This window comes from Hoplias malabaricus, chromosome 2 (assembly GCF_029633855.1).
Source record: "Hoplias malabaricus isolate fHopMal1 chromosome 2, fHopMal1.hap1, whole genome shotgun sequence".
Lineage (NCBI taxonomy): Eukaryota > Metazoa > Chordata > Actinopteri > Characiformes > Erythrinidae > Hoplias > Hoplias malabaricus.
The window spans coordinates 79,778,756-79,804,168 of NC_089801.1; the positions used below are offsets into that span (position 1 = coordinate 79,778,756).

The 25,413-nt window shown below is 42.0% G+C and overlaps 1 protein-coding gene across 1 annotated transcript in view; it reads left to right on the forward strand.

Annotated features, from left to right (window-relative positions):
- The window catches only part of LOC136678343 (NACHT, LRR and PYD domains-containing protein 12-like), an 86,629-nt gene that overhangs the window by 56,155 nt on the left and 5,061 nt on the right, over positions 1 to 25,413 (forward strand). Inside the window, exons 11-12 of the mRNA XM_066656371.1 lie at positions 23,573 to 23,746; positions 24,712 to 24,882. Of these exons, the coding sequence (XP_066512468.1) occupies positions 23,573 to 23,746; positions 24,712 to 24,882 (345 nt within the window). The remainder of the gene's footprint in view (positions 1 to 23,572; positions 23,747 to 24,711; positions 24,883 to 25,413) is intronic.

Genomic DNA, 25,413 nt, shown 5'->3' on the forward strand with positions numbered 1-25,413 from the left:
ACTCAGAGGTTTCCTAAAATCCCAACAAATTCCCAACAGACGGTCCGAAACACCCCAAGTTTTTAATGTCGACTCCAGCTCCTCACATTTAGAGTTGGAGGGTGCCACCCAGGCCGATCCACCAAGATCCGCCCTGGACCCTTCCCCCACTCCGAAACCTCCTCCGCCCTCACACCAATACAAGCGCTACCCTCCTCGCAGGCCAGACAGAAATCGCAACAAAGATTTCTGGAACCCTTGGGACAGGGCCGGGTATGGTCGTGACTATTACCCTGCAGAAAACCGCGGTGCGGACCGTGGAAAATCAGCACATCCCCATAAGGGATATGAGCGAACAGCTCAGAACCAGCTTTCTGATTCTAATAGAGAAAAGAAAGAGAAATACTGGTATCAAAATAAAGAAAATCACACCAAAGACAAGCTTAAAGGCAAGGAATTCAGCTCTAAGGAGTTAGAGGACATCCGCCTAATGCTTGCAATGATTTGTAAAGAGAAAAAGAAAAAACCTGACGTTCTTTCTATCACCTCTGTGCGGTCTAACCCAGAGCCATCCTCTAACACCCCAGAAATGTTAGAGAGTTATGTAGGAGAAGTGACAAGCGAAGCTCCGTCTTCTAGCGCACCGTGCAATCTCCTCGTGACCCAAACAAACGCTGAAGACCCAATGATACAGGGGGGTGACTCGCAAACACCCTCCAGTGCTGTTTTGGTTGTTCAGTTAGACGGTAAAGAAGGTTTAACGCCAAATGACCCTTCAGTCATTGAAGGCGACACACCCTTCCAACAATTCATAGGACACCTAACTGAGAAAGGGGTTGCACGCAAATTCTATTTGTCCACCATTGTGGAGAGAAGGCTAGTACATGAGGCCCTGTTGGACACTGCATCAGATGTCACGCTCATGTCTTCCGCCTTGTTCCACCAGGTTCGAGCCATTGCGCGGCGTGAAAATCGCGAGATACAGCTCCAAAACTGTTCTCTTAAAATTCAGCCGTATTCACATGCAGGCCTTACGATCCAATCTATGGCACTAATACACTTAGCCATTGGACCAATGACTTTAGTGCATCCAGTTCATGTGTCTCCTCTCGAAACAATTCCCTTCCTCATCGGCAAAGATCTCCTTAATCGCTTCGAACCACTGATTGACTTCAAAAGGTCAAAGATCTGGGCACAAGTGCGTGAGCCTTTGCCCATCTGCACCCCACACCACCGGGAAGCTCAGTGTTGCCGTCTCGAAATCCGGCCTGAATCAATAGGAGATCCACCAAGTCAGATCCCTCACTTTGAGGAAGAGGAAACTGAGCCCATGGCGGCCATGCCAGAGACTGCAGTCTCTTCCTGGCCCCCTAATGCCATGTTAGAACAGCGGAACACATTCCTGTGCACTTTCACTAAGCCGTCCACAACAGACGCTCCCGGCCTTCCCATCGTGAATGGTCTCATAATGCAGGACTATCATGTGGACAATGTAGTTCTGGCTCTGTGGACTGACAAGTCCGCCATAAGCCAAACCCTCTTTGACACCCTGCGCCTCACTCAGCCAAATATTCCTTTGGTGAGCAGTCCTTGTCGCTTTCCTCTCGACCCGAAATCAAAAGTAATGTCACCCACTGATGGAATTTGCGCTCTAACCATCCAGTGGAATAAAAGGGTACTCACCCATTATTTCTTGGTCGTCCCTAACTTGCCGCACGACGCTTACATTGGAAGTGACTTCTTGGTGCGCCTCGATGTCCATGTAGACACCCTCAATAGTGTGCTGTGGTCCTTGACTGATGTTTCAACGGAAACCTGGTCCTCAGATCCCAGCAACCTAGGCTCAGGACAAACTATTTCAGAGGTATGTCAGGTCACTAACCAAGGTTCACTTGTGGTACCTGCGAACACCGCAAATGTACCCATCCGCTTGGTCATGCGACCTGGCCAACACTTAAGCCACGCGCATGCACTTTTCCAACCGTCACCTCAGTTCTTCGAACTAGGCCTCACCCTCGAAGCCACACCTCTGGTGGAAACACGAGCAAGATCCACCTATCTGTTCGTACGAAACGAAACCACTCAACCCTTGACAATCCCTCACTCATCTCCTTTGGGTTGGTTGGTCAGTACGAAATTCCATGACTTCGAGTTGCGAATCCCGATTATAGGACCAATGCCTGAATCCCTGCTTCTTGATCATCCAGAATCAAAGGTGTTCTATACTCATCCGACATGAGCTGTTGCTCTCTTCTCAGCTTTGGACATGGGTAAAGACGCCATCTGCAGAATAGATCTTGCTGACGATGATCAAATGACGGTCATGGTTCTTTCTTTAGATTCATCCCAGGAATCCTCCTGGGAACCATCTCTTCTTCCCGAAGTGAGAGAAGACACTTCAAATTCACGCAATTCGAAAGAACTATCAAGTCGAACAAGTTCTAAAGGAGGCCGATGGCCTTCAAAACAAAGAAGAACGTGAGAAACTCTGTGAAGTGCTTCTTAAATATCAGTAATCTTTTGCCAAAGATTCAACGGACTGTGGTCTCACTGACATTCATTCAGTGCGCATTCCCACTCGTCCAGGAGCACCACCCACGTTTGTCCGCCAATACAAAATTCCGTTGGCATCCTATGAACCGGTACAAGAAATCATTGATGATTTGCTGGAAAAGGGCATGATTCGACCCTGTAACAGCACGTACTCGGCACCATTATGGCCCTTCATAAAACCCAATGGTAAATGGCGCCTGAGCATCGACTATCGGAAACTAAATCAACAGGTTCCCTTGTCTCGGTGGCCGATGACACAATTAGAGCAAGAACTTCCCTCGGTCCGAAACGCTAAATACTTTTCCACCATCGATGTAGCCTCTGGCTTCTGGACCATCCCGGTGCAAGCAGAAGACCAACACAAGCTCGCTTTCACCTTTGCAAACCGACAGTACACATTCACTCGGTGCCCCTTTGGATATGCCAACTCGCCCACGGAGTTCAACATTTTCTTAAACAAAGCATGCCCTGATGCCCGCGAGCGAGGCACCCTTCTATACGTGGATGACATACTCATGCGTAACCACTCCCTACAGGCACATATTGACGAGATTGATCATGTTCTTGAGCAGCTCACAACAGCAGGTGCGAAAATATCACTCTCCAAATGTCAGTGGTGCAGAACAAAGGTGAATTACGTCGGTCTGCTCGTAAGCACTGATGGTGTTGAACCACAAGTGAGTCGAGTGCAAGGGGTAACAAACCTCGCAGCACCCACCAATCTTAAGGAACTCCGCAGTTTCTTAGGAGTATGCAACTACTCACGACAATTCATAGAAAACTATGCGGACCTAGCTCGTCCACTTTATGACCTCCTAAAAAAGGATACTCCATTCACCTGGGGCGAAGCCCAGGAACACGCCATGCAGGCACTGAAATCTAAACTGTGCACGGCCCCATGCCTTGCCTACCCTGACAGTAGCAAAGAATTCTACCTAGAAGTAGGGTTCTCAGACCACTGTCTCAGCTCCGGTCTGTATCAATTACACGACCGAGACAAACGTGTCATAGCCTACGCTAGTAAAACTATGCTGGCTGCTGAAAACAAATACAGTGACTGCGAAAAAGCACTACTAGCAACAGTGTGGGCAGTCAAACATTTCTCCAACTACCTAGGTGTTCAGAAGGTGATTGTTGAAACTCATCATCAGCCAGTCACTTTCCTGAACAGCCAACGAATTCGAGAGGGTGTAGTAACTAACGCTCGAGTAGCCTCTTGGCTAATGGCTCTCCAAAGCTTTGACTTGGAGGTACGTTACGCACAAAACTACAAGAGCCCCATAGGCACAGGCCTTGCTTCCTGCAGGCGATGCGAAGGAGACATTCCTTCCCAAGTGCCACACGCTCCAGAAACCCTCTTACCTACTGTGGCTAACCACCACTATTTCAATCCTAACACATGCAAAGACCTTGTCACTGCGTATGTAGATGGTTGTTCGTTCCGCCGAGAACACACCCTGATGGCAGGGGTGGGTATTATCGGAATAAACGGATGGCCTCATGAACCCCTAAGTTTCAAATTGGGTGCTCAGTCCTCCCAATATGCTGAAATAGCAGGAATTCTCATCACAATTCAGTCTGCGGTCCAGAAAAGCGTAAAAACGTTGGTGATCTGCCAGACTTCAACTACGCGCACCTAAGCTTCACATGCCACTTGAAACTGTGGAAAACCAACAACTACACCACGTCAAACAAAAAGCCAGTCAAACACAAAGAGCTTTTCGCGGCATGTGAACACTTGGTAGACACACATGACCTGCAGATCTACTGGAAGGAAGTGAAGGGTCACTCCCGAGTCCCGGGAGATGACAAAGAATTCAATCCCATTGAAAAACCCATCTGCGGGACACAAAGGGGTCAAAGCAACACACCATGCGCTCCGGCAGGTGGCATATTGGCCCCACATGGTAAAAGATGTGGCTGACTACATTAAAGGCTGTCTGGTATGTTGCCAATTTCAACCCTCGAATCCTCTTCATAGAGCCCCCTTGCAAAGCTCCAGATAGACTGGGTTGGACCACTCACTCGAACAGTAAGAGGTAACAAGTACTTCCTCACAGTCACGTGTGCATTCACTAAATGGGTAGAATGCCTCCCCGCACCGAATGACACAGCGCTAACCACTGCATACTTACTGATGAACCATGTCTTCTCACGGTTTGGCCTACCCAGCCGTGTCGACTCTGACAGAGGGACACATTTCACAGCTGAGGTCATGCAGCAGCTCTGGCAACTCTTAGGAGTAAAAGCCAGCCTTCACATTAGCTACCATCCTCAAAGCTCAGGTCAGGTAGAGCGAGCCAACCGAACTGTTGTTAGCATACTGAAAAAGTACGTAGCAGCAAACCAACGAGACTGGGACGTCAAGCTACCCCTTGTACTGATGGCCATACGGGCGACCCCACACGATGCAGTCGGGGTCTCACCCTTTGAGTTGATGACAGGGAGACAGATGACTCTGCCTCAACATCTGTTATATCAGCCAGGTGAAGCTAGCATAGCCATAGCCTACACCACTCATCAGTATATGGAGGATCTGCAGAAACACCTCAAAGCCACTTTCGCCTTTGCCCAGCAGAAACTGGAAAAAAGTGCAGAACGTCGCAAAGCGTACTATGATCACAAAGCATCCCACGATGAACTCCAAATAGGGGACAAGGTATGGTACTACATCTTTGTCCAACCTGTTGGAAGGTCGCGGAAAACGGGGGAATCTGGCCCGCAAATTCCTACCCCGATGGTCCGGTCCCTATAAGATCACAGACAAACTGTCCCCCGTTGTTTACAGGATCAAAATAAACAAAGCTCGGGGCAGTACTGAACTCAAGTGGGTCCACGGCAACCAAATCCGACCACACACAACCCCCATGGGACTTGTAGGGGATACTAACGCTGGTGTTAGGTCATAAACAACAGAACCAAAGGCAGGAAGGGTGTTGGTTAACAAACAACTACAACCTTCTACTCACACCTTAGTTCTCCTATCCCTTTTCCCACTCACTAAAGACATTCACTACTTGTGCCCTAGCAAACCTTTTATTCATGACAGCGCAAATGGGATCTGTGGCCTTAAGCCTATGATGAGTAATACTCAATGCCCGGTAGTCGTCACACCCCGACGTTTGGTAACCAGTACTCAAGCTGAGATTGTTGGAAACCGTTGGTTGGTTAACACCCCCTTTAGAGAGGCCCTACTAACCTATGATCAACATGACACCTCAGAAAGGGTACTCCTTCCTAGCCAAACCTTCTGGGTAGACGTCCCCGTAAACGCAATCCTACATGTAGGAGACCTGGCCCTGTATCACCTAAACCCTGACCAATATGAGAGCGACATAGAAATCTCAGAGTTTTTCTCCAAACACACCATCGATCTAGATACTAAAACACTAACTCGCCTAGAATATGAGGGAACCCAAGTCATTGATCTAACCCCCATAGATAACACTCTTAGAGAGCTGTCGTCTCAACCCCTATGGCCAGCTCAGCCTGTCACCTATGCATCGTCCACTCCAGACACCTTACTAGTTACCCTGGTAGGATTAGGATATCTGTTGACCTTTGGTATAGCTTGGTTCTATTTCAAACACACTCGAGCCCTCCAGAGCAGGTTAGAAACTTGGTCTAATAAAATGGTCAAATTCGTTAGACATAAAAGAGCCCAGAGAGGTGAACCCCCAAGTTTTAGATATGAAGCCGAAGGCCATGTCGAAGAACCAGCTCTCAAGGTTGCGTTTGAACAAGACCTACCCCTAAATAATTAGAATCCCTTCAGCATGCAAACATCGACACTCCATATGCACCCATACACTGATAGGAAGACATCAGCTCTGGAAATGTGTTTGAATATGCTTGCTGACCTCACCTTCCTCCACAACAAAAGTTATTTTCAGCTCCATGCTCCCTGCCGGACCATAAAACTGAAAAAAGGGGGGAATGTAGTGGAGTATGGACCGAATAAAGAAATGAAAGTTTTGAATAAAAACTCTCCACTCTGAATAAGGATTTCTTGGGAGAGGACCCCACATTCCACAGACCGTGGGTGTGCAAAGACCCTGCAGTCCCCCCCCCACACACACACACACCCTCACGCACACACATAAGGTCTGCATCAAAGGACTGACCAGGACGCCTGGCCACGGCTCTTTCCTCTCTTCAGAAACGTAAAGATAACAAGCCCATTTTTATGATGCTTTTAAGAAACAGGAACTTCAAACAAAGTGGGGAGTTATAATCCCGTTTATGGCCATGGCGCCTAAAAGGCGAAGCTTATCTCGTGTGAAAATCAACAGCTGGCAGTGCCGACTTAACTCGAGTTGACCCCCGGGAAACTCATCCACAGAGGACGAACGACATGGATCAACAGCAACCCCAAGTGGACATTGGCGAAACTACGCCTCGCCCGAGGTCGCCTAAACAATAACGAAAATAAATCAAATTCTGATTAATATGTGTACGCGATATGTACGAATGTCACTCTATTGTCTTCAGATGAACATCTATCAACCAATAAAGTGATGTGTATTACTGTTGTCAATCATGAAAGAAAATTTCTGTCTCTAACTAAAGAAAACGAATTAATATCTTCTAACGTAATATCGTAGTGGTATGTGACCATGACATACCCAAAAATAGAATTATATACAGATTTATATACAGTTTGTTATTAATAATCCAGTACACTCATTGTGATATGTCAATAACATGTATAGGAAATTTCGATATACACGAATTTTCTATCTTATTCCTTGTGAATCTGATTCCTGTCTTTCCCCCTTTCCTCTTTCGGGAAGCCAGTCACGTGAACCTCGGACCCCGGATCCAATCACAGGAAGGGCACCTCCCAATAAGGCGTGACCGCGCTACCTTTGAAAAGAGGGTACCGGCTCATTTTCTCTCTCTCTTACTTTTGAAACGCCCTTGTTCTCTTGCTTTGAAACTCTTACCTTCCTCTTCTGAAGCTCTTACGCTCCTCTCTTACTTCTGAATGCCTTTACGCATTCTCTTTGTTTTATTTTTTAAGCTCCAACCTCTCCAAGCGAGACGTTTTCTCCTCCTCACGCCGATGAACAAAGACTTTTGAAGAATCTCACTAAGCTCCCAAGAGACGTCTTGAGTTAGCTAGTGTGAAAGAAATCTAGTAACATCGAGTGATTTGAATGTCTTCTTTTCTTTTAATCGTGCTTATGTTTTATCGCCCAATCTAAGTTTAATCTCATGACTGATCAAAGCAGGTGAACTTATTCGTGGCCAGAGTAAGAAACACCGCAGAGATAGAAGAAAGTCGTAGAATAAGTAAGTCTAGTGAATCGATTTTCAGTTCTGGATCTGCAGGAACTAGCGAAACTTTTCGTCCAAAACGTCCATATGGTTGGACACTCCTGCTCAGGACAGTGAGCCAAAGAGAGGATCCTGCCGCCTGCGTCACCAAGCTCCGAGTACGCCCGAGGCGACTCGACCGACGAAGAAAAACCTCCACGCTGACTCAGCCTGGAAACTTCCGCGGGAGAACTGCGGAACCAAGCAAGACGCCATCACTTCCAGGTCCTCAGAGAGCCTCTGTACCCAACGAGTGGTGAGAATCGACGAAAAAGTAAGCTAAATCTACGCATTCCCAGAGCTGAAAATTGAATTAAGTTTCTTGATAAATTTTATACGTTAATTAAACCTCAGTTAGCGACACATTAGTCACAAGCCATAGTGCCTAGCTTATCTTTAAAGTCGAATTGGTTTCCCCTGCATTGATGCTGTGAGATTTCAAGATTATGCTATGTTAAGTAAATATCCTTCTTCTTTTTGTTAATAAATACTTTCATTATTTGAAATCACAGTGTGTACAGTCTATTCATTAAAAGTCTGAAAATCCTGAAGATCTCACTTAGCTTGACTATCATTCATTCTCAAACTAATTTATAACGTTTTAATTGTTTAAGCCAATTATAAACTTTAATTACTATCATTAGTCAAATATCAGTAATCATAAGGGTTTGAATAAGGTCAACGCTATAAAAACAATATATAAATATATATACTATATATATTTATATATATCACGGTGTATACCCAACATACACTACAAGGGTCATAAATTGTATGTGATGTCACTACCAAGGTACAGGAAGCAGGAGCAAGAGAGGCTCCAATCTTATCCAGTCGGTATAAAAGGCGGGTCTTCTAAACTCTGGTTAAAATGTGGCTCCAAATGCTCTCCCCTTCTTCTCCCTTTCTCTGACCCTTCCGCGGCTCGACTCTTCACTTCAAGGCTCCAGACACTTGGGACGTTTTCTCTTTTAGCCTTTTTCAAGGCTAAAGAGTAAAATGACTCTGGGTTTGAAATGACTCTGCATGCGTCAGATTCTTGGCTTTCTTAAACAGTCTTGGGCCCCTAAAGCGTGGTCCAGATAGAAACTACAGATTAAGAAGAGCTATAGTTTAAATCCAGCAAAAAAAATTCAATGCCACACCCAGAGCATTGGAGGAGACCAGACCTCTGACACCCAAAGTGGTGACCAAAACTTCCTTACCAGTGACCTTCTGAGCAAAGGCCCAGGAGAGACCTGCATGGGCGTGTCTCTCTCTCACAAGGCGGTGATGGAGAATCCCCACCGAGACATTCAAAACGCCACCAGCCGCTGTGTCTGAAAGTCTCGAGAGGAAAAGAACGTCCGCGTCTTCAACACTACAATGCCCACGCCGGAGAAGCACCATACATCAGTGACATGCTCCCAGCTATCCAGTCCATCGCGGTGTCTGAACAGGGAGAGAAAAGGTTCGCCCGCAGCTGCAACCTATAAGGCCCACATCTGCAAATCTCCAGGAATTTGTGCTGGAAAGCACCGTCAGCGACATAATCCCTGTCCATCTCTGGAAACTTAAGGCCACATGGTCTCATGTCTCTCATGGCTCAAGGTTGGTACTGAAAGCTTGCTGGGATAAACATAGCCTTTTCTAGAATCTAGGGTAATTATCATAGAGAAATTCCCTCATATATTAATCTCCCTGTTCCCTCATGTATCGCTGTAATCCATTTCATTATATGAATGTATAATCAATATTCATTATTCTATTTTACAATTAATAAAATAAAGTTGTGTGATGAAACCAATCCTTGGTTATTTGTTTCTGTGTGTGCACCTTTCTTGTATGGAATTATAATTTCTAGCTCAGATTAAATTTCAAAGTCAAGAACCCACGGCGGGTCAATGAGCATAATTCATTAATAATAGTTAATTCTAGCTAATTCTGCTGTATAATATGTGAAGATGGCCTTCTTGTCTAAGATAGACAGGTAAAGACACTACATATTATTTATTATGGCTCTCAAACATGGAGATTAATAATTAATTATCATTAACTCCGCTATGTAGTGCTAATGACACCGCAACGTGTGCATAACTATTTCCACTACAATAACAGGAGCTCATTTAGTGCCTGAAAAGAGTAAATAAATGAGGTGTTGTGTAAATGTTCTCCCACTGTTTACAAAAACAAACCTTTAGAACTTTAGTGTGTTTTTTAAATGATATACATTTCTTTCAAAACGATATGGAGCTGTTTTCTGAATCATTTCACTTGAGAATAAACAGGTTTTACAAATACAAATATAAATGTTAGTAAATAACTGATGTATTTCCTGAAGAATTTCTCCAGATTAAATCAGTTCAGTGGCTGAGTTTCTCTGCTCTTCACAGCAGCAGGTGTCTATAGTTTGTTCTTCTCTACAATAAGTTGGAATAAAGGTTTATGCTTTGTTTTTCTCGTCCATTTAAGAAAGTCATAATTAAGTGTGATCATAAATGTCAGTGTCAATCCTAAATCATAAAAGACCTCATAAATGTCAAATGGGTAAGTGAGTGAAGACCTGTGATGCACTGGGGCCCTGTCCAGGGAGTGTTCCTCTTGCAGCCAGTGATTCTGGGGAGGATTCAGACCCACGTGACCCTGAACAGGACGAAGCACTTACAGAAAATGAATGGATGTTCAGATTGAGCTCATTGTTTGTGTCTCTTAATAATGTTTTTAACACACAGACCCCAAGTTTATAACAGTAGTGTTTTCCACACGTCATAATTCTTGATTCCTGTGAGGGTGAGTTTCACATTCTCTGTTTTAACTCTACACTGTGTTTACTTCTCCTTACAGATTGTCTCACTTTAATCAGTCCTTGAATTCCTATGAAAGTCTCTGCTCTGCTCTGAACTCACCAAACTCACCCCTGAAAGAGCTGGACCTCAGTCACACTGACCTGCAGGCTTCAGGAGTGAAGCTGATCTCTGATACACTAAAGAGTTCACACTGTAAACTGGGGACACTCAGGTGAGAGTTGTGTGATTGTGAGTTGAATGTCCATGTGGAAAATGTGTGTGTTCTCCTGCTCCAGTTGCCTGTAGTTACCCTCACAAAGTTTAGTTTAGAGTGAAATTCCATGTGGAAATAGAATGTAAATAGCAATAAAATATTCATAGTAACATTCAAAACAAATGTTCAGATTGAGCTCATAATGTACACACCCCTGAATAATTAATATTGGAGAAATACTGATATATGAAAATCTCATAATTCCTGATTCACATGAGTCTGAATTTCACATTCTCTATTTTACCTTCACTTTCTCCTGTATTTACTTTACCTTGTAGACTCACAGACTGTAAATTCACCCTGAATTCCTATGAAAGTCTCAGCTCTGCTCTGAACTCACCAAACTCACCCCTGAAAGAGCCGGACCTCAGTCAGACTGACCTGCAGGATTCAGGAGTGAAGCTCATCTCTGAGGGATGGAAGTGTTCATACTGTACACTGGAGATAATCAGGTGAGTGTTCTATGTGTTCCTGAATAGAATAGGTTTGTAGAAACAGTAAGATATGCTCTAGTTTTACACAGAACATTTAATAAAGGTTTGTCTGTGATTTGGACCGAAGTGATCTAAATGTTTTTGATATTCAACATTCAAAGCTCACATAGTACCTTTGTACTAATGTAGGATTGTTTTCACAGTGCAAAAAGTGGCATATTGATTAGTCAAAAGAGCTCTGATATTTTGTAACCTTATTTTAAGTAGTTTTTGTCTTTTGAAAAACTGCCAATAGGTAAAGATATTTTTAAATAAATTTATACAAAAAACAACCCTCAGCAACTTGTAAAAAAGACATTTTTAACTTTTAAACTTTTTAAAACCCAAAGTAAAAGAATCTTATCAGGACATTTTCTCTTGTTTTAAGTCAAAATACAAGTCAAAATTACTCAAATTAAAATAGAATAATATTCTTGAGCAATTTTAACTTATCAAGATGGTACTTTTTGTAGTGTGTCTCTTCCAAAATCACAACAGCCATAACTGGCAAACAAAAATAGAAAATTTAGGGAATCTTACCAGAAGAGATTTCAGAGTCACCGCTCTGATCAATAATAATTTCTTCTCCATCGGAGTCACAGGGGTTGACATGGTTGAGGATCATGTCCAAAGCCTGCTGTGTACTGTAATCCCATGCCATCTTTGCTTCTCGGTCAACAGAGTCTTTCTGAATGTCTTTCTTTAATGCACTTATTACTTCCTGGCATATTGCACTTAATGTATGGTATTTTGTATAATTTGTGCTGTAGTTCGAATGTTATATCCTCTTTTGTAAGTCGCTTTGGATAAAAGTGTCTACCAAATGCATAAATGTAAATGTAACAGAGTAAGTGAAATATGTGTGGTGACGTGGCTTTTTATCCACATGGAGGTGGATACACATATAATCGTTATCATCGTTCACGCTATCACCCATTACACCCATCCCTGTTCACTGTTACCTGGTACTGGCATATTTCGATCTAATGGCTGCAACAACAACATTTTTTAAATAAATATAGAACCCATCTCAGTTACCTCCATCGTGTATATTTGTAATATTGTATTATAGTGAGAAATGTTTATTCTATTTTATTTCACTCAGCATGTAGCCAGATAGGCTATTTACTTTGGTGCAGTTTATTATATAAAGTTTATGCACTTTATTATCAAGTTTTCCTGTGTCTGCAGTCATCTTTCTCTTTATTCTAAAACTCACACAAAGACATTATTTGAACTATGATGCCAAAACACCTCAAGTCTGCCTCCTTTGTGCTAATTTTGGATTGTTTTCTCACTGATGATTGGTCAAAATAGCTAAAGTTCAGATTTTTTAACCATTATTTTAAGTAATTTTGTCTTTTGAAAAACTGCCTCCTTTGAACTAATGTAGGATTGTTTTCACAGTGCAAAAAGTGGCAAATTGATTAGTCAAAATAGCTCTGATATTTTGTAACCTTATTTTAAGTAGTTTTTGTCTTTGAAAAACTGCCAATATTTTTACATAAATTTATACAAAAAAACAACCCTCATCTACTTGTAAATAAGATATTTTTACTTGAACTTTTTAAAACCCAAAGTAAAAGAATCTTATCAGCACATTTTGTCTTGTTTTAAGTCAAAATATCTCACCCCATTGGCAATTTTATTTTTCTTGACAAGTAAATATGACTCAAATTAAGATTAAATACTATTACTTAACTGATTTTTGGATAAGCGGTTACAGATAATGAATGAATGAATGAATGAATGATTTTTTTATTTATATTTTTCAAGGTTTTTGTAGGTTTCACATCAAATAATATTGCATTAGATCAACAAATATAAACTAAAAATTTTAAATAATTCTTTATTGTGTGTATTCTATGAAGTATTATTTCATCATATTTTTGAAAGATTATAATAATAATTTTTTATTATCAGCAGCTGAGAAAACTGCCAAAGTACCAAAATATTTTTTATTTGTTGAGATTGTTGCCCTGAACTAAACTCCTGAAAGTCTGTGCCTGCTGTGACTGTCAGAGCTTTATCAGTCAACATAGTTCACACTATCACCCATCCCCCCGTTTTAGCACCTAGTAGTGGCTTAATGTACATAACAAAAGATGGCCTAATGGGATGCAAATTACCCCAGCACTGCCATTTGGCAGCCTCTGGTAGAAAAAGGGGTCAAATTAAAATCCTGGTAGTTCTAGTGTTAATGGTGCAGAGGATGGCTCTGAGATTGTTTACGTTACAATGTTTTAAACCAGTCACCTCAGTGTGTTTATTAGGAACATTTGGTGGTTCATCTTTGAGGTAAAGTCTTAGTTTTAATATTTCAGGTGTTATAAATGGACAGCTGTGGTGTAGTGGTCAGAGAAGAGGGTTTGGGGGCTGGAAGGTCTCTGATTCAATCCCCACGACCTACAGGAATAATTGGGGGTGGTGGGAGTGAAGGAAAAACAGTCTTCCTCTTCAGTCCACGGTTGAGGGGCCAGTGTGAACTACCCCTAGTGCTCTAGTGTGAGTGTGTGTGTTTACTGCCACGTGTGTTGAATGAAGACATGTTTCATTGTACATTGAAATTCTTTTAGACCTGAGGATCATTCTAGAGCACTGATCTACAAAGTGAAAGCACTACTTCAGCAGTGGTGAGACACAGTTAGCGTTGCTGCCACATAGCTCCAGCGTCTCTGGGTCCTAGAGTCAGTCCACACCTGGGGTCACTGACTGTGAGGAGTGTGGTGTGTTCTCTCGGTGTCTGTGTGGGTTTCCTCCAGTGACTCGGGTTTCATCGCACAGTCCAGACACACATGTTGGTGTGTGTGTGATGTTCCCGCTTGGCTCAGAGTGATTATTAGTAATACTCCAGTCCCACCATGACTGTGATCAGGATGAAGCTGTAACTGACATTTAACAAATTCATTTATTAATTCATTCACTGGTTATTTTGGTGACATTTAGAGCAGACTGTATCTATTTTCCATTGAGACTAGTCCTCAACACTGTCTTCATCTGACTGTAACCCTCTCTTCCCCCGTTTCTGCCTCCTGAAGTGAGAGGGAGTTTAAAGAGAGTTTAATTTTGGGGGTGAAAGTTCATGTGGAGAAGAGAATACAAACAGTGCTGAAAATATTCAGAACAATATTCAGAAAAAAATGTTCAGACTGAGTCTGTTATTAATGCCCCTCTGAATAATGTAAATAATGGAAAGTATTATTTTACTTATTAATCTCATTAAACTGATTCTGAGTCTGAAATCCACATTCTGTTTGAACTGTGCTGTATTTACTTTGCTTTGCAGACTGAATGTGTATAAACTCACCATGAATTCCTGTGAAGTTCACTTCTCTGCTCTGAAATCACCAAACTCCTCCCCGAAAGAGCTGGACCTCAGTCGCACTGAGCTGCAGGAATCAGAAGTGAAGCTGATCTCTGACGGACTGAAGAGTTCAAACAGTAAAGTGGAGATACTCAGGTAAGACAAGCTTTTTATCTTTTAATTTCTGACAGAAATGTGTGAAAGTGTTTGAAATATCAGATTGTGGAGGTCTGACGGTGTGGCTCTGCTGCTTCAGCTTCATGATTCACTTTATATTTTACACACAGCACATGTTCACTATGCTCTTATATTATTTATATCAAACGGGGCATTTTACTGAATGTGTCTCATCAACACAATTTACTGAGGTCTTCCACATGGATCTGGGAGTTCATTTATTTACTATTTTCAGGCACTAAATTAAGTGTTGTGTAAATGCTCTCCCATTGTTTACAGAAACATAATGAAAACTCAGAAACACAGTGTTTTTCAAATGCTGTACATTTCTTTCAAAAAAAATTTAGAGCTGTTTTCTGAAACATTACACGAAGATAAACAAGTTTTACAGAAGTAAATGTTAGGAATGAAAAGTATTTTCATAAGAGTTTCTCCAGACTAAATAAGTTCAGTGGCGGAGTTTAATTGCCCTTCACTGCAGAATGTACAAAAGACTGTTCATTTACCTGTTTTCATCCTTCAAGTCTAGTATGCCTGTAGTTTAGTGTTTTGTATGTAGTTCTAATTTCCGCCACTAGGCGGCTACCCGAATGCACCGATGCATAATCCTGCTAACACACGTGGTTCAGAGAGGTATTGGCATGAAACGGTCTTCATTTAATCGGTCTCATTAACAGTGTGCGTTCATTGAACGTGAGGAACCTTATTTGTGCTTTATCTTTGGTTGTATAAGAACGAAATATATATATTTTCACTGTGTTTTGTTTTGTCGAGTGTTTTTCAGTAATTTGGGGAAGTCAGCTGCTAGCTACTAGCTTTACCTAATTGAGGTGTGTAAGCCTGTGTGTGACGCAGTACATGTACGTAGTTTATGTTTTTCCTAATTAAATGCATCCATAAAATGTTTGTGTGATGTATACCTTGTGTTGAGTAGATTACTTTTAGCTGTGATAATTAATGTATGTGCGTTTATGTTGTACATCTTCAGTTCATTTATAGTCAGGTCTTAGCCTCGTGACAAGCCTTTAATGATGTTTATGGACATTTTTAGTTGTATTTGTAATAAGGGGATTGCTCATAGGCCAGTATTTCTAATTGTATTTGTTTATTATCTTTGTGTAGAACACCACACCCATTTCTACTTACATGTGGAGACCTGTACCAGATTAATATTAATGGACAAGACAAATTAAAGACAATTTCAATTTAAATCCTGGACCTGCATATTATCTCCTTTTATCTCAACTCACCTGAACGTATATAATTTTTGTCCTGACCCGACCACTGAAGTGATTGTTAATACACATACAAACCAGTTACAGTCATTAATACAAGCAGGTGACTTTAAATTGTTCTTCTAGACAATAAGTTGGAATAAAGTTTTTTTTTTTGCTTCTTTGTTTCTTATAAGTTAAAAAAGTCTCATCATTAAAGCAACTCTATGTAGTATTTTACCTTAAAATTCATTCATTATCTGTAAGCGCTTATCTAGTTCAGGGTCGCTGTGGGTCCAGAGCCTACCTGGAATCATTGGGCCCAAGGCAGGTATACACCCTGGAGGGGGCGCCAGTCCTTCACAGGGCAACACACACACTCACTCATTCACTCACACACTCACACCTACTGACACTTTTGAGTCGCCAATACACCTACCAGCGTGTGATTTTGGACTTTGGGAGGAAACCGGACCACCTGGAGGAAACCCATGCGGACACGGGGAGAACACACCACACTCCTCACAGACAGTCACCCGGAGGAAACCCACGCAGACACAGGGAGAACACACCACACTCCTCACAGACAGTCACCAGAGGAAACCCACGCAGACACGGGGAGAACACACCACACTCCTCACAGACAGTCACTCAGAGGAAACCCACACAGACACAGGGAGAACACACCACACGCCTCACAGACAGTCACCCGGAGGAAATCCACACAGACACAGGGAGAACACACCACACTCCGAGAGTCACCGGAGGAAACCCATGCAGACACGGGGAGAACACACCACACTCCTCACAGTCACCCGGCGGAAACCCATGCAGACACAGGGAGAACACACCACACTCCTCACAGACAGTCACCCGGAGGAAACCCACGCAGACATGGGGAGAACACACCACACTCCTCACAGACAGTCACCAGTGGAAACCCACGCAGACACGGGGAGAACACACCACACTCCTCACAGACAGTCACTCAGAGGAAACCTACACAGACACAGGGAGAACACACCACACTCCTCACAGACAGTCACCCGGAGGAAACCCACGCGGACACAGGGAAAACACACCACACTCAGACAGTCACCGGAAGAAACCCATGCAGACACGGGGAGAACACACCACACTCCTCACAGACAGTCACCCGGAGGAAACCCACACAGACATGGGGAGAACACACCACACTCTTCACAGACAGTCACTCAGAGGAAACCCACACAGACATGGGGAGAACACACCACACTCTTCACAGACAGTCACCCGGAGCGGAAATCGAACCCACAACCTCCAGGTCCCTAGAGCTGTGTGACAGAGTCACTACCTGCTGCACCACTGTGCCGCTACTTTAATTTAACAGTTTCAAAATGTTTGTGACGCTCCTCCGACATGTAAGAGAGGGAATAGCACCTCTCTCACTGCTGTGCCGGGCTGGTCCCCTAAAATCTGGATATGCAACTTCAGAACCAAGGGGTGGAGAACTCTGGCGAGAGCTGAGTAACACTTTACATCTCACGAGTGTTTAGTTCACTACAAGTAGAATCTAGCTCGGTTTTCCTCATACAGACATGAGAGAGAGAGATGTGTGTTTGTCTGTTAGAGAGAGACAGAGAGATGGTCTTGACACATGAATATTCTTCAGCTCTGAAGGTGTGGGTATGTGTGTGTGAGAGAGAGAGAGAGAGAGAGAGAAAGAGATGTGTGTAAAACTTAAATTCATTAAGGTCCTATAAATGTGAATTACACTCAGCAACAGGTAGGGGGAGCGCAGGAGACTAAAAAGCCCATTCCTACATAGTATTCCTCTAAGTGTGACCATAAATGTCAGTGTCAGTCTTAAATCATAAAAGACCTCATAAATGTCAAATGGGTGAGTGAGTGAAGACCTGTGATGCACTGGGGCCCTGTCCAGGGAGTGTTCCTCTTGCAGCCAATGATTCTGGGGAGGATTCAGACCCACGTGACCCTGAACAGGATGAAGCGCTTACAGAAAATGAATGAATGTTCAGATTGAGCTCATTGTTTGTGTCTCTTAATAACGTTTATAACACACAGACCCCAAGTTTATAACAGTAGTGTTTTCCACACGTCATAATTCTTGATTCCTGTAAGGGTAAGTTTCAGATTCTCTGTTTTAACTCTACACTGTGTTTACTTCTCCTTACAGATTGTCTCACTTTAATCAGTCCTTGAATTCCTATGAAAGTCTCTGCTCTGCTCTGAACTCACCAAACTCACCCCTGAAAGAGCTGGACCTCAGTCACACTGACCTGCAGGATTCAGGAGTGAAGCTGATCTCTGACACACTAAAGAGTTCACACTGTAAACTGGAGACACTCAGGTGAGAGTTGTGTTATTGTGAGTTGAATGCCCATGTGGATAATGTGTGTGTTCTCCTGCTCCAGTTGGCTGTAGTTACCCTCACAAAGTTCAGTTTGGAGTGAAATTCCATGTTGAAATAAAATGTAAATAGTACTAAAATATTCAGAATAACATTCAGAACAAATGTTCAGATTGAGCTCATAATGTACACACCCCTGAATAATTAATATTGGAGAAATACTGATGTATGAAAATCTCATAATTCCTGATTCACATGAGTCTGAATTTCACATTCTCTATTTTAACTTCACTTTCTCCTGTATTTACTTTACCTTGCAGACTCACAGACTGTAAATTCACCCTGAATTCCTATAAAAGTCTCTGCTCTGCTCTGAACTCACCAAACTCACCCCTGAAAGAGCCGGACCTTGGTCAGACTGACCTGCAGGATTCAGGAGTGAAGCTGGTCTCTGAGGGATGGAAAAGTTCATACTGTACACTGGAGATAATCAGGTGATATTTCTGTGTGTTCCTGAATAGAAAAGGTTTGTAGAAGCAGTAAGATTTGCTCTAGTTTTACACAGAACATTTAATAAAGGTTGGTCTGTGATTTGGACAGAAGTGATCTAAATGTTTTTGATATTCAACATTCAAAGCTCATATAGTTTTCCATTTAATGGTGCAGAGGATGGCTCTGAGATTGTTTACGTTACAAGGTTTTAAACCAGTCACCTCAGTGTGTTTATTAGGAACATTTGGTGGTTCCTCTTTGAGGTAAAGTCTTAGTTTTAATATTTCAGGTGTTATAAATGGACAGCTGTGGTGTAGTGGTTAGAGAAGAGGGTTTGGGGGCTGGAAGGTCTCTGATTTAATCTCCACGACCGGCAGGAATAGTTGGGGGTGGTGGGAGTGAAGGAAAAGCACTGTCCTCCTCCTTCAGTCCATGGTTGAGGGGCCCTTGAGCAAGGCACCAACCCCCAACTGCTCCTCAGGCTTCGAAGATGACTGCCCCTAGTGCACTAGTGTGTGTGTGAGAGTGAGTGTGTGTTGGGATGTGTTTAAGAAGATGTGTGTGTGTGTGTGTGTGTAAGTGAATGAGAGAGAGAGTGTGATATTTATGCCTTGCTCCGAGTGATTTTTAGTAAGACTCCGGTCCCACCGTGACCCTGATCAGGATGAAGCTGTAACTGACATTTAACAAATTAATCTATTCCTTCATTCACTGGTTATTTTGGTGACATTTAGAGTAGACTGTAGATATTTTCCATTGAGACTAGTCCTCAACACTGTCTTCATCTGACTGTAACCCTCTCTTCCCCCGTTTCTGCCTCCTGAAGTGAGAGGGAGTTCAAAGAGAGTTTAATTTTGGGGGTGAAAGTTCATGTGGAGAAGAGAATACAAACAGTGCTGAAAAAATTCAGAACAATATTCAGAAAAAAATGTTCAGACTGAGTCTGTTATTAATGCCCCTCTGAATAATGTAAATAATGGAAAGTATTATTTTACTCATTAATCTCATTAAACTGATTCTGAGTCTGAAATCCACATTCTGTTTGAACTGTGCTGTATTTACTTTGCTTTGCAGACTGAATGTGTATAAACTCACCATGAATTCCTGTGAAGTTCACTTCTCTGCTCTGAAATCACCAAACTCCTCCCTGAAAGAGCTGGACTCAAGTCACACTGAGCTGCAGGATTCAGGAGTGAAGCTGATGTCTGACCGACTGAAGAGTTCAAACAGTAAAGTGGAGATACTCAGGTAAGACAAGCTTTTTATCTTTTAATTTCTGACAGAAATGTTTGAAAGTGTTTGAAATATCAGATTGTGGAGGTCTGACGGTGTGGCTCTGCTGCTTCAGCTTCATGATTCACTTTATATTTTACACACAGCACATGTTCACTATGTTCTTACATAATTTTTATCAAATGGTGCATTTTACTGAATGTTCCCATCAACACAACTTACTGAGGTCTTCCACATAAATCTGGGAGTTAATTTAGTGCCTAAAAATAGTAAATAAATGAAATGATGTGTAAATGCTCTCCCATTGTTTACAGAAACATAATGAAAACTCAGAAACACAGTGTTTTTTAAATGCTGTACATTTCTTTCAAAAAAATATTCAGAGCTGTTTTCTGAAACATTACACGAAGATAAACAAGTTTCACAGAAGTAAATGTTAGGAAAGAAAAGTATTTTCATAAGAATTTCTCCAGACTAAATCAGTTCAGTGGCGGAGTTTCATTGCCCTTCACTGCAGCATGTACAAAAGACTGTTCATTTACCTGTTTTCATCCTTCAAGTCTAGTATGCCTGTAGTTTAGTGTTTTGTATGTAGTTCTAATTTCCGCCACTAGGCGGCCAAACGAATGCACCGATGCATAGTCCTGCTAACACACGTGGTTCAGAGAGGTATTGGCATGAAATGGTCTTCATTTAATCGGTCTCATTAACAGTGTGTGTCCATTGAACATGAGTAACCTTATTTGTGCTTTATCTTTGGTTGTATAAGACCGAAATATATATATATATATATATATATATATATATATATATATATATATATATATATATATATATTCACTATGTTTTGTTTTGTCGAGTGTTTTTAAGTAATTTGGGGAAGTCAGCTGCTAGCTACTAGCTTTACCTAACTGAGGTGTGTAAGCCTGTGTGAGACGCAGTACATGTCCGTAGTTTATGTTTTTCATAATTAAATGCATTCATACAATGTTTGTGTGATGTATACCTATTGTTGAGTAATTACTTTTGGCTGTGATAAATAAGTAATGTATGTGCATTTATGTTGTACATCTTCAGTTCATTTATAGTCAGGTCTTAGCCTCGTGACAAGCCTTTAATGATGTTTATTTATTATGGACATTTTAAGTTGTATTTGTAATAAGGGGATTACTTATAGACCAGTATTTCTAATTGTATTTGTTTATTATCTCTGTGTAGATGTCAGGAAACGCGGGGGGCGGACTGACGGAGGTGGACGCACTCGCTAAAACACAGTACTTTATGTACGAAATATAACAAAACAAAGAGACCTTAACAGAAAGACAACAAACAGGGAGCTAAGCAGGCTATACTTGACACGGGGAGCTAAACAGGGCAAACGGGACAGACAGACTAAAGAGATAACCAGACTACAAAACGAAACAACAACAGAGGAAATCAAACGACAACATGAAACGACGATGTGGAAAACAATGACGGAGAAACAGCAGAGACAGACAGACTTGATAACATGACAGCGATAACAACAGGGACCGAAACATTACAAATGACCGACACACAGAAGTGACACCAGGGAGCCTAAATACATGAATAGACGAGACACATCTGAAACAGATAATGAGGACGGCTGACAAGGAGGCGGAACAAAGGCGGGACAAGGGCGGAGACATGGACAATAACAGACAGTCATGTGCAGAGAGAGCACATGGCGGGGAAAACAGGCATGACAGGACGAGGGCGTGACAGTAAAATACCACACCCATTTCTACTTACATGTGGAGACCTGTACCAGATTAATATTAATGGACAAGTCAATTTAAAGACAATTTAATTTAAATCCTGGACATGAATATTAGCTCCATTTATCTCAACTCCCCTGAACGTATTTAATTGTTGTCCTGACCCGACCCCTGAAGTGATTGTTAATACACATACAAACCAGTTACAGTCATTAATACAAGCAGGTGATTGATCTTCTAGACAATAAGTTGGAAAAATTTTTTTTTTGCTTCTTCGTTTCTTATAAGTTTAAAAAGTCTCATCATTAAAGCAACTCTATGTAGTATTTTTACCTTAAAATTCATTCATTATCTGTAAGCGCTTATCCAGTTCAGGGTCGCTGTGGGTCCAGAGCCTACCTGGAATCATTGGGCCCCAGGCAGGTTTACACCCTGGAGGGGGCGCCAGTCCTTCACAGGGCAACACACACACTCACTCATTCACTCACACCTACGGATACATTTGAGCAGCCAATCCACCTACCAACATGTGTTTTTGGACTGTGGAAGGAAACCGGAGCACCCAGAGGAAACCCACGCAGACACAGGGAGAACACACCACACTCCTCACAGACAGTCACCCGGAGGAAACCCATGCAGACACAGGGAGAACACACCACACACTTCACAGACAGTCACCCCGAGGAAACCCACGCGGATACAGGGAGAACACACCACACTCTTCACAGACAGTCATCCTGAGGAAACCCACACAGACACAGGGAGAACACAGCACACTCCTCACAGACAGTCACCCGAAGCGGGAATCAAACCCACAACCTCCAGGTCCCTAGAGCTGTGTGACTGAGACACTACCTGCTGCACCACTGTGCCGCTACCTTAAAATTACAGTTTCAAAATGTTTGTGACGCTCCTCCGACATGTAAGAGGGGGAATAGCGCCTCTCTCACTGCTGTGCCGAGCTGGTCCCCTAAAACCTGTCTATGCAACTTCAGAATCAAGGGGTGGAGAACTCTGGAGAGAGCTGAGTAATGCTTTACGGCTCACGAGTGTTTAGTTCACTACAAGTAGAATCTAGCTCAGTTTTCCTCATACAGACGAGAGAGAGAGAGAGAGAGAGAGAGAGAGAGAGAAAGAAAGAATCATGACGTGAATTTTCTTCAGCTCAGGTGTGTGTGTGTGTGTGTGTGTGTGTGTGTGAGAGAGAGAGAGAGAGAGAGAGAGAGATAGAGGTGTGTGTAAAACTTCTTTTGATTACAGTACTGTAAACGTGATTTATACTCAGCAACCGGTAGGGGGAGCTCAGGAGACAAAAAGTGCTCATTCCTGCATAGTATTCCTTTAAGTGTGATAAAGGTCAGTGTGAATCCTAAATGATAAAAGACCTCATAAATGTCAAATGGGTGAGTGAGTGAAGACCTGTGATGCACTGGGGCCCTGTCCAGGGAGTGTTCCTCTTGCAGCCAGTGATTCTGGGGAGGATTCAGACCCACGTGACCCTGAACAGGACGAAGCACTTACAGAAAATGAATGAATGTTCAGACTGAGCTCATTGTTTGTGTCTCTTAATAACTTTTATAACACACAGACCCCAGGTTTATAACAGTAGTGTTTTCCAGACGTCATAAATCTTGATTCCTGTGAGGGTGAGTTTCACATTCTCTGTTTTGACTCTACATTGTGTTTACTTCTCCTTACAGATTGTCTCACTTTAATCAGTCTTTGAATTCTTATGAAAGTCTCTGCTCTGCTCTTAAATCACCAAACTCACCCCTGAAAGAACTGGACCTCAGTAACAATGACCTGCAGGATTCAGGAGTGAAGAAGCTCTCTGCTGCACTAAGGAGTTCACACTGTAAACTGGAGACACTCAGGTCAGTTCTGTCAGTTCAGACTTGAACATTAAATTTATACATTGTTAACATTTCAGAGGATGCAATGTTGCGCCTCTTTTTTACATTCTTTTGTAAGATGTATCTAGAGGTATCAAGGAATGGGTGTATCATGGAATGTGTTGTGTAATGTGAAAGTGAGGGAACAACAGAATGCTCTTTTCAGCCTTTATCTAAAGCAAATGACAAGGTACAATAAAGCAGCAGTAGTGGTATGATAATGGTTTAAGAATACAACAATGCAAATGTAGTTGTAGCAGTGATATGAGAAGTAGAAGACAATGAAAAATCTCAAATGCTAAAACCAACCGACTACTACTGGGTGGACTGTGGATGGTGCCAAAGAAAAGAAATAAACAAAAGTTACCTAACATATAAAACTAACCTGCCCCAAAAATACAGATGTGGCATTCACCCCTTACCTAGTGTGTGTATATACAGGGTTTGTCCTACCATGGAATGTTTAGGTGCCTGTACTTGCCTGTCCACACCAGTAGTGGTGGTAGAGAGATTTAACAAGGGAAGAGCAATCCACAGATTTAAAATGGCTAAAGTGAAGCTAGGCTAAAGTAAAGTGACGGCAACCACAATCTCAATTTGAGCTAACAGCAAAGATCATCAAACAAAATAGCAGCAACATATGTAAACACAAACTAGCAGCTGTTATCCCTAAAGTTATCTTGTTATTTGCCACATTTATCTTTAGCTGCACTAAGAGGTTTCTGTGAAGCTTCAGTTCTGTTCTGTTAAACTGTGTGTTTTTATGTTTAAATGAAGCATTTCCTCCCCACACTGGAGGAAAGATGAGTCGCAGTGGGAGTTTTTTGTTTGTTTGTCTTTTTTGTTGTTTGTTTGTTTCTCCTCTAAATGAAATCAACATGTCTTTCTTAATCCTTTCAGAAATGTTCCTGTAACTATTCAGAGAGTAATAACCTTTCTCTTTACAGACTAACTGTGTGTAAACTTGGGGAAAAGTCTTGTGAAGATCTGGGCTCAGTTTTACTGGTGAACTCCTCCCTGAAAAAACTGGATCTCAGTAACAATGACCTGCAGGATTCAGGAGTGGAGAAGCTCTCTGCTGGACTGAAGAGTTCACTCTGTAAACTGGAGACACTCAGGTCAGAGTTCTGGGATTTTATTCTTCACTTTCTATACTTCACCAACATGACTTATACATTAAAAAAAATGTATATGTAAAAAAAATGTAAAAAAAAAAACCTCTAGTATAATATATTAAGAAAAAGACATTATACATAAAAAAAAAGAAAATTATTATTTTTTCTAGTATAAAATTTTAAGGGAAAGACTGGATTACAGTAGATTATAATTTACATAATGTAATATATAATTTATGATGTGCAATTATTTGTCATTTTATAATGTACAGTGAAATGTGTCCTCTGCATTTAACCCATCTGTGGCACACACACACACACACACACACACACACTATTGCACTTGCTCAAGGACACTTCAGCCGTGAATGTTCCTGCTGGACCTGGGGATTGAACCAGCAACCTACCAAGCCCGGTCTCTAACCATTAGCCAAGGATACACTCCATTGGGATTAAAACACAACACAAGTACTTTTTAATGTGTATCTGTGTCTGTGAAAGGAAACATATGGCATCACATCAATGTCAAAAATA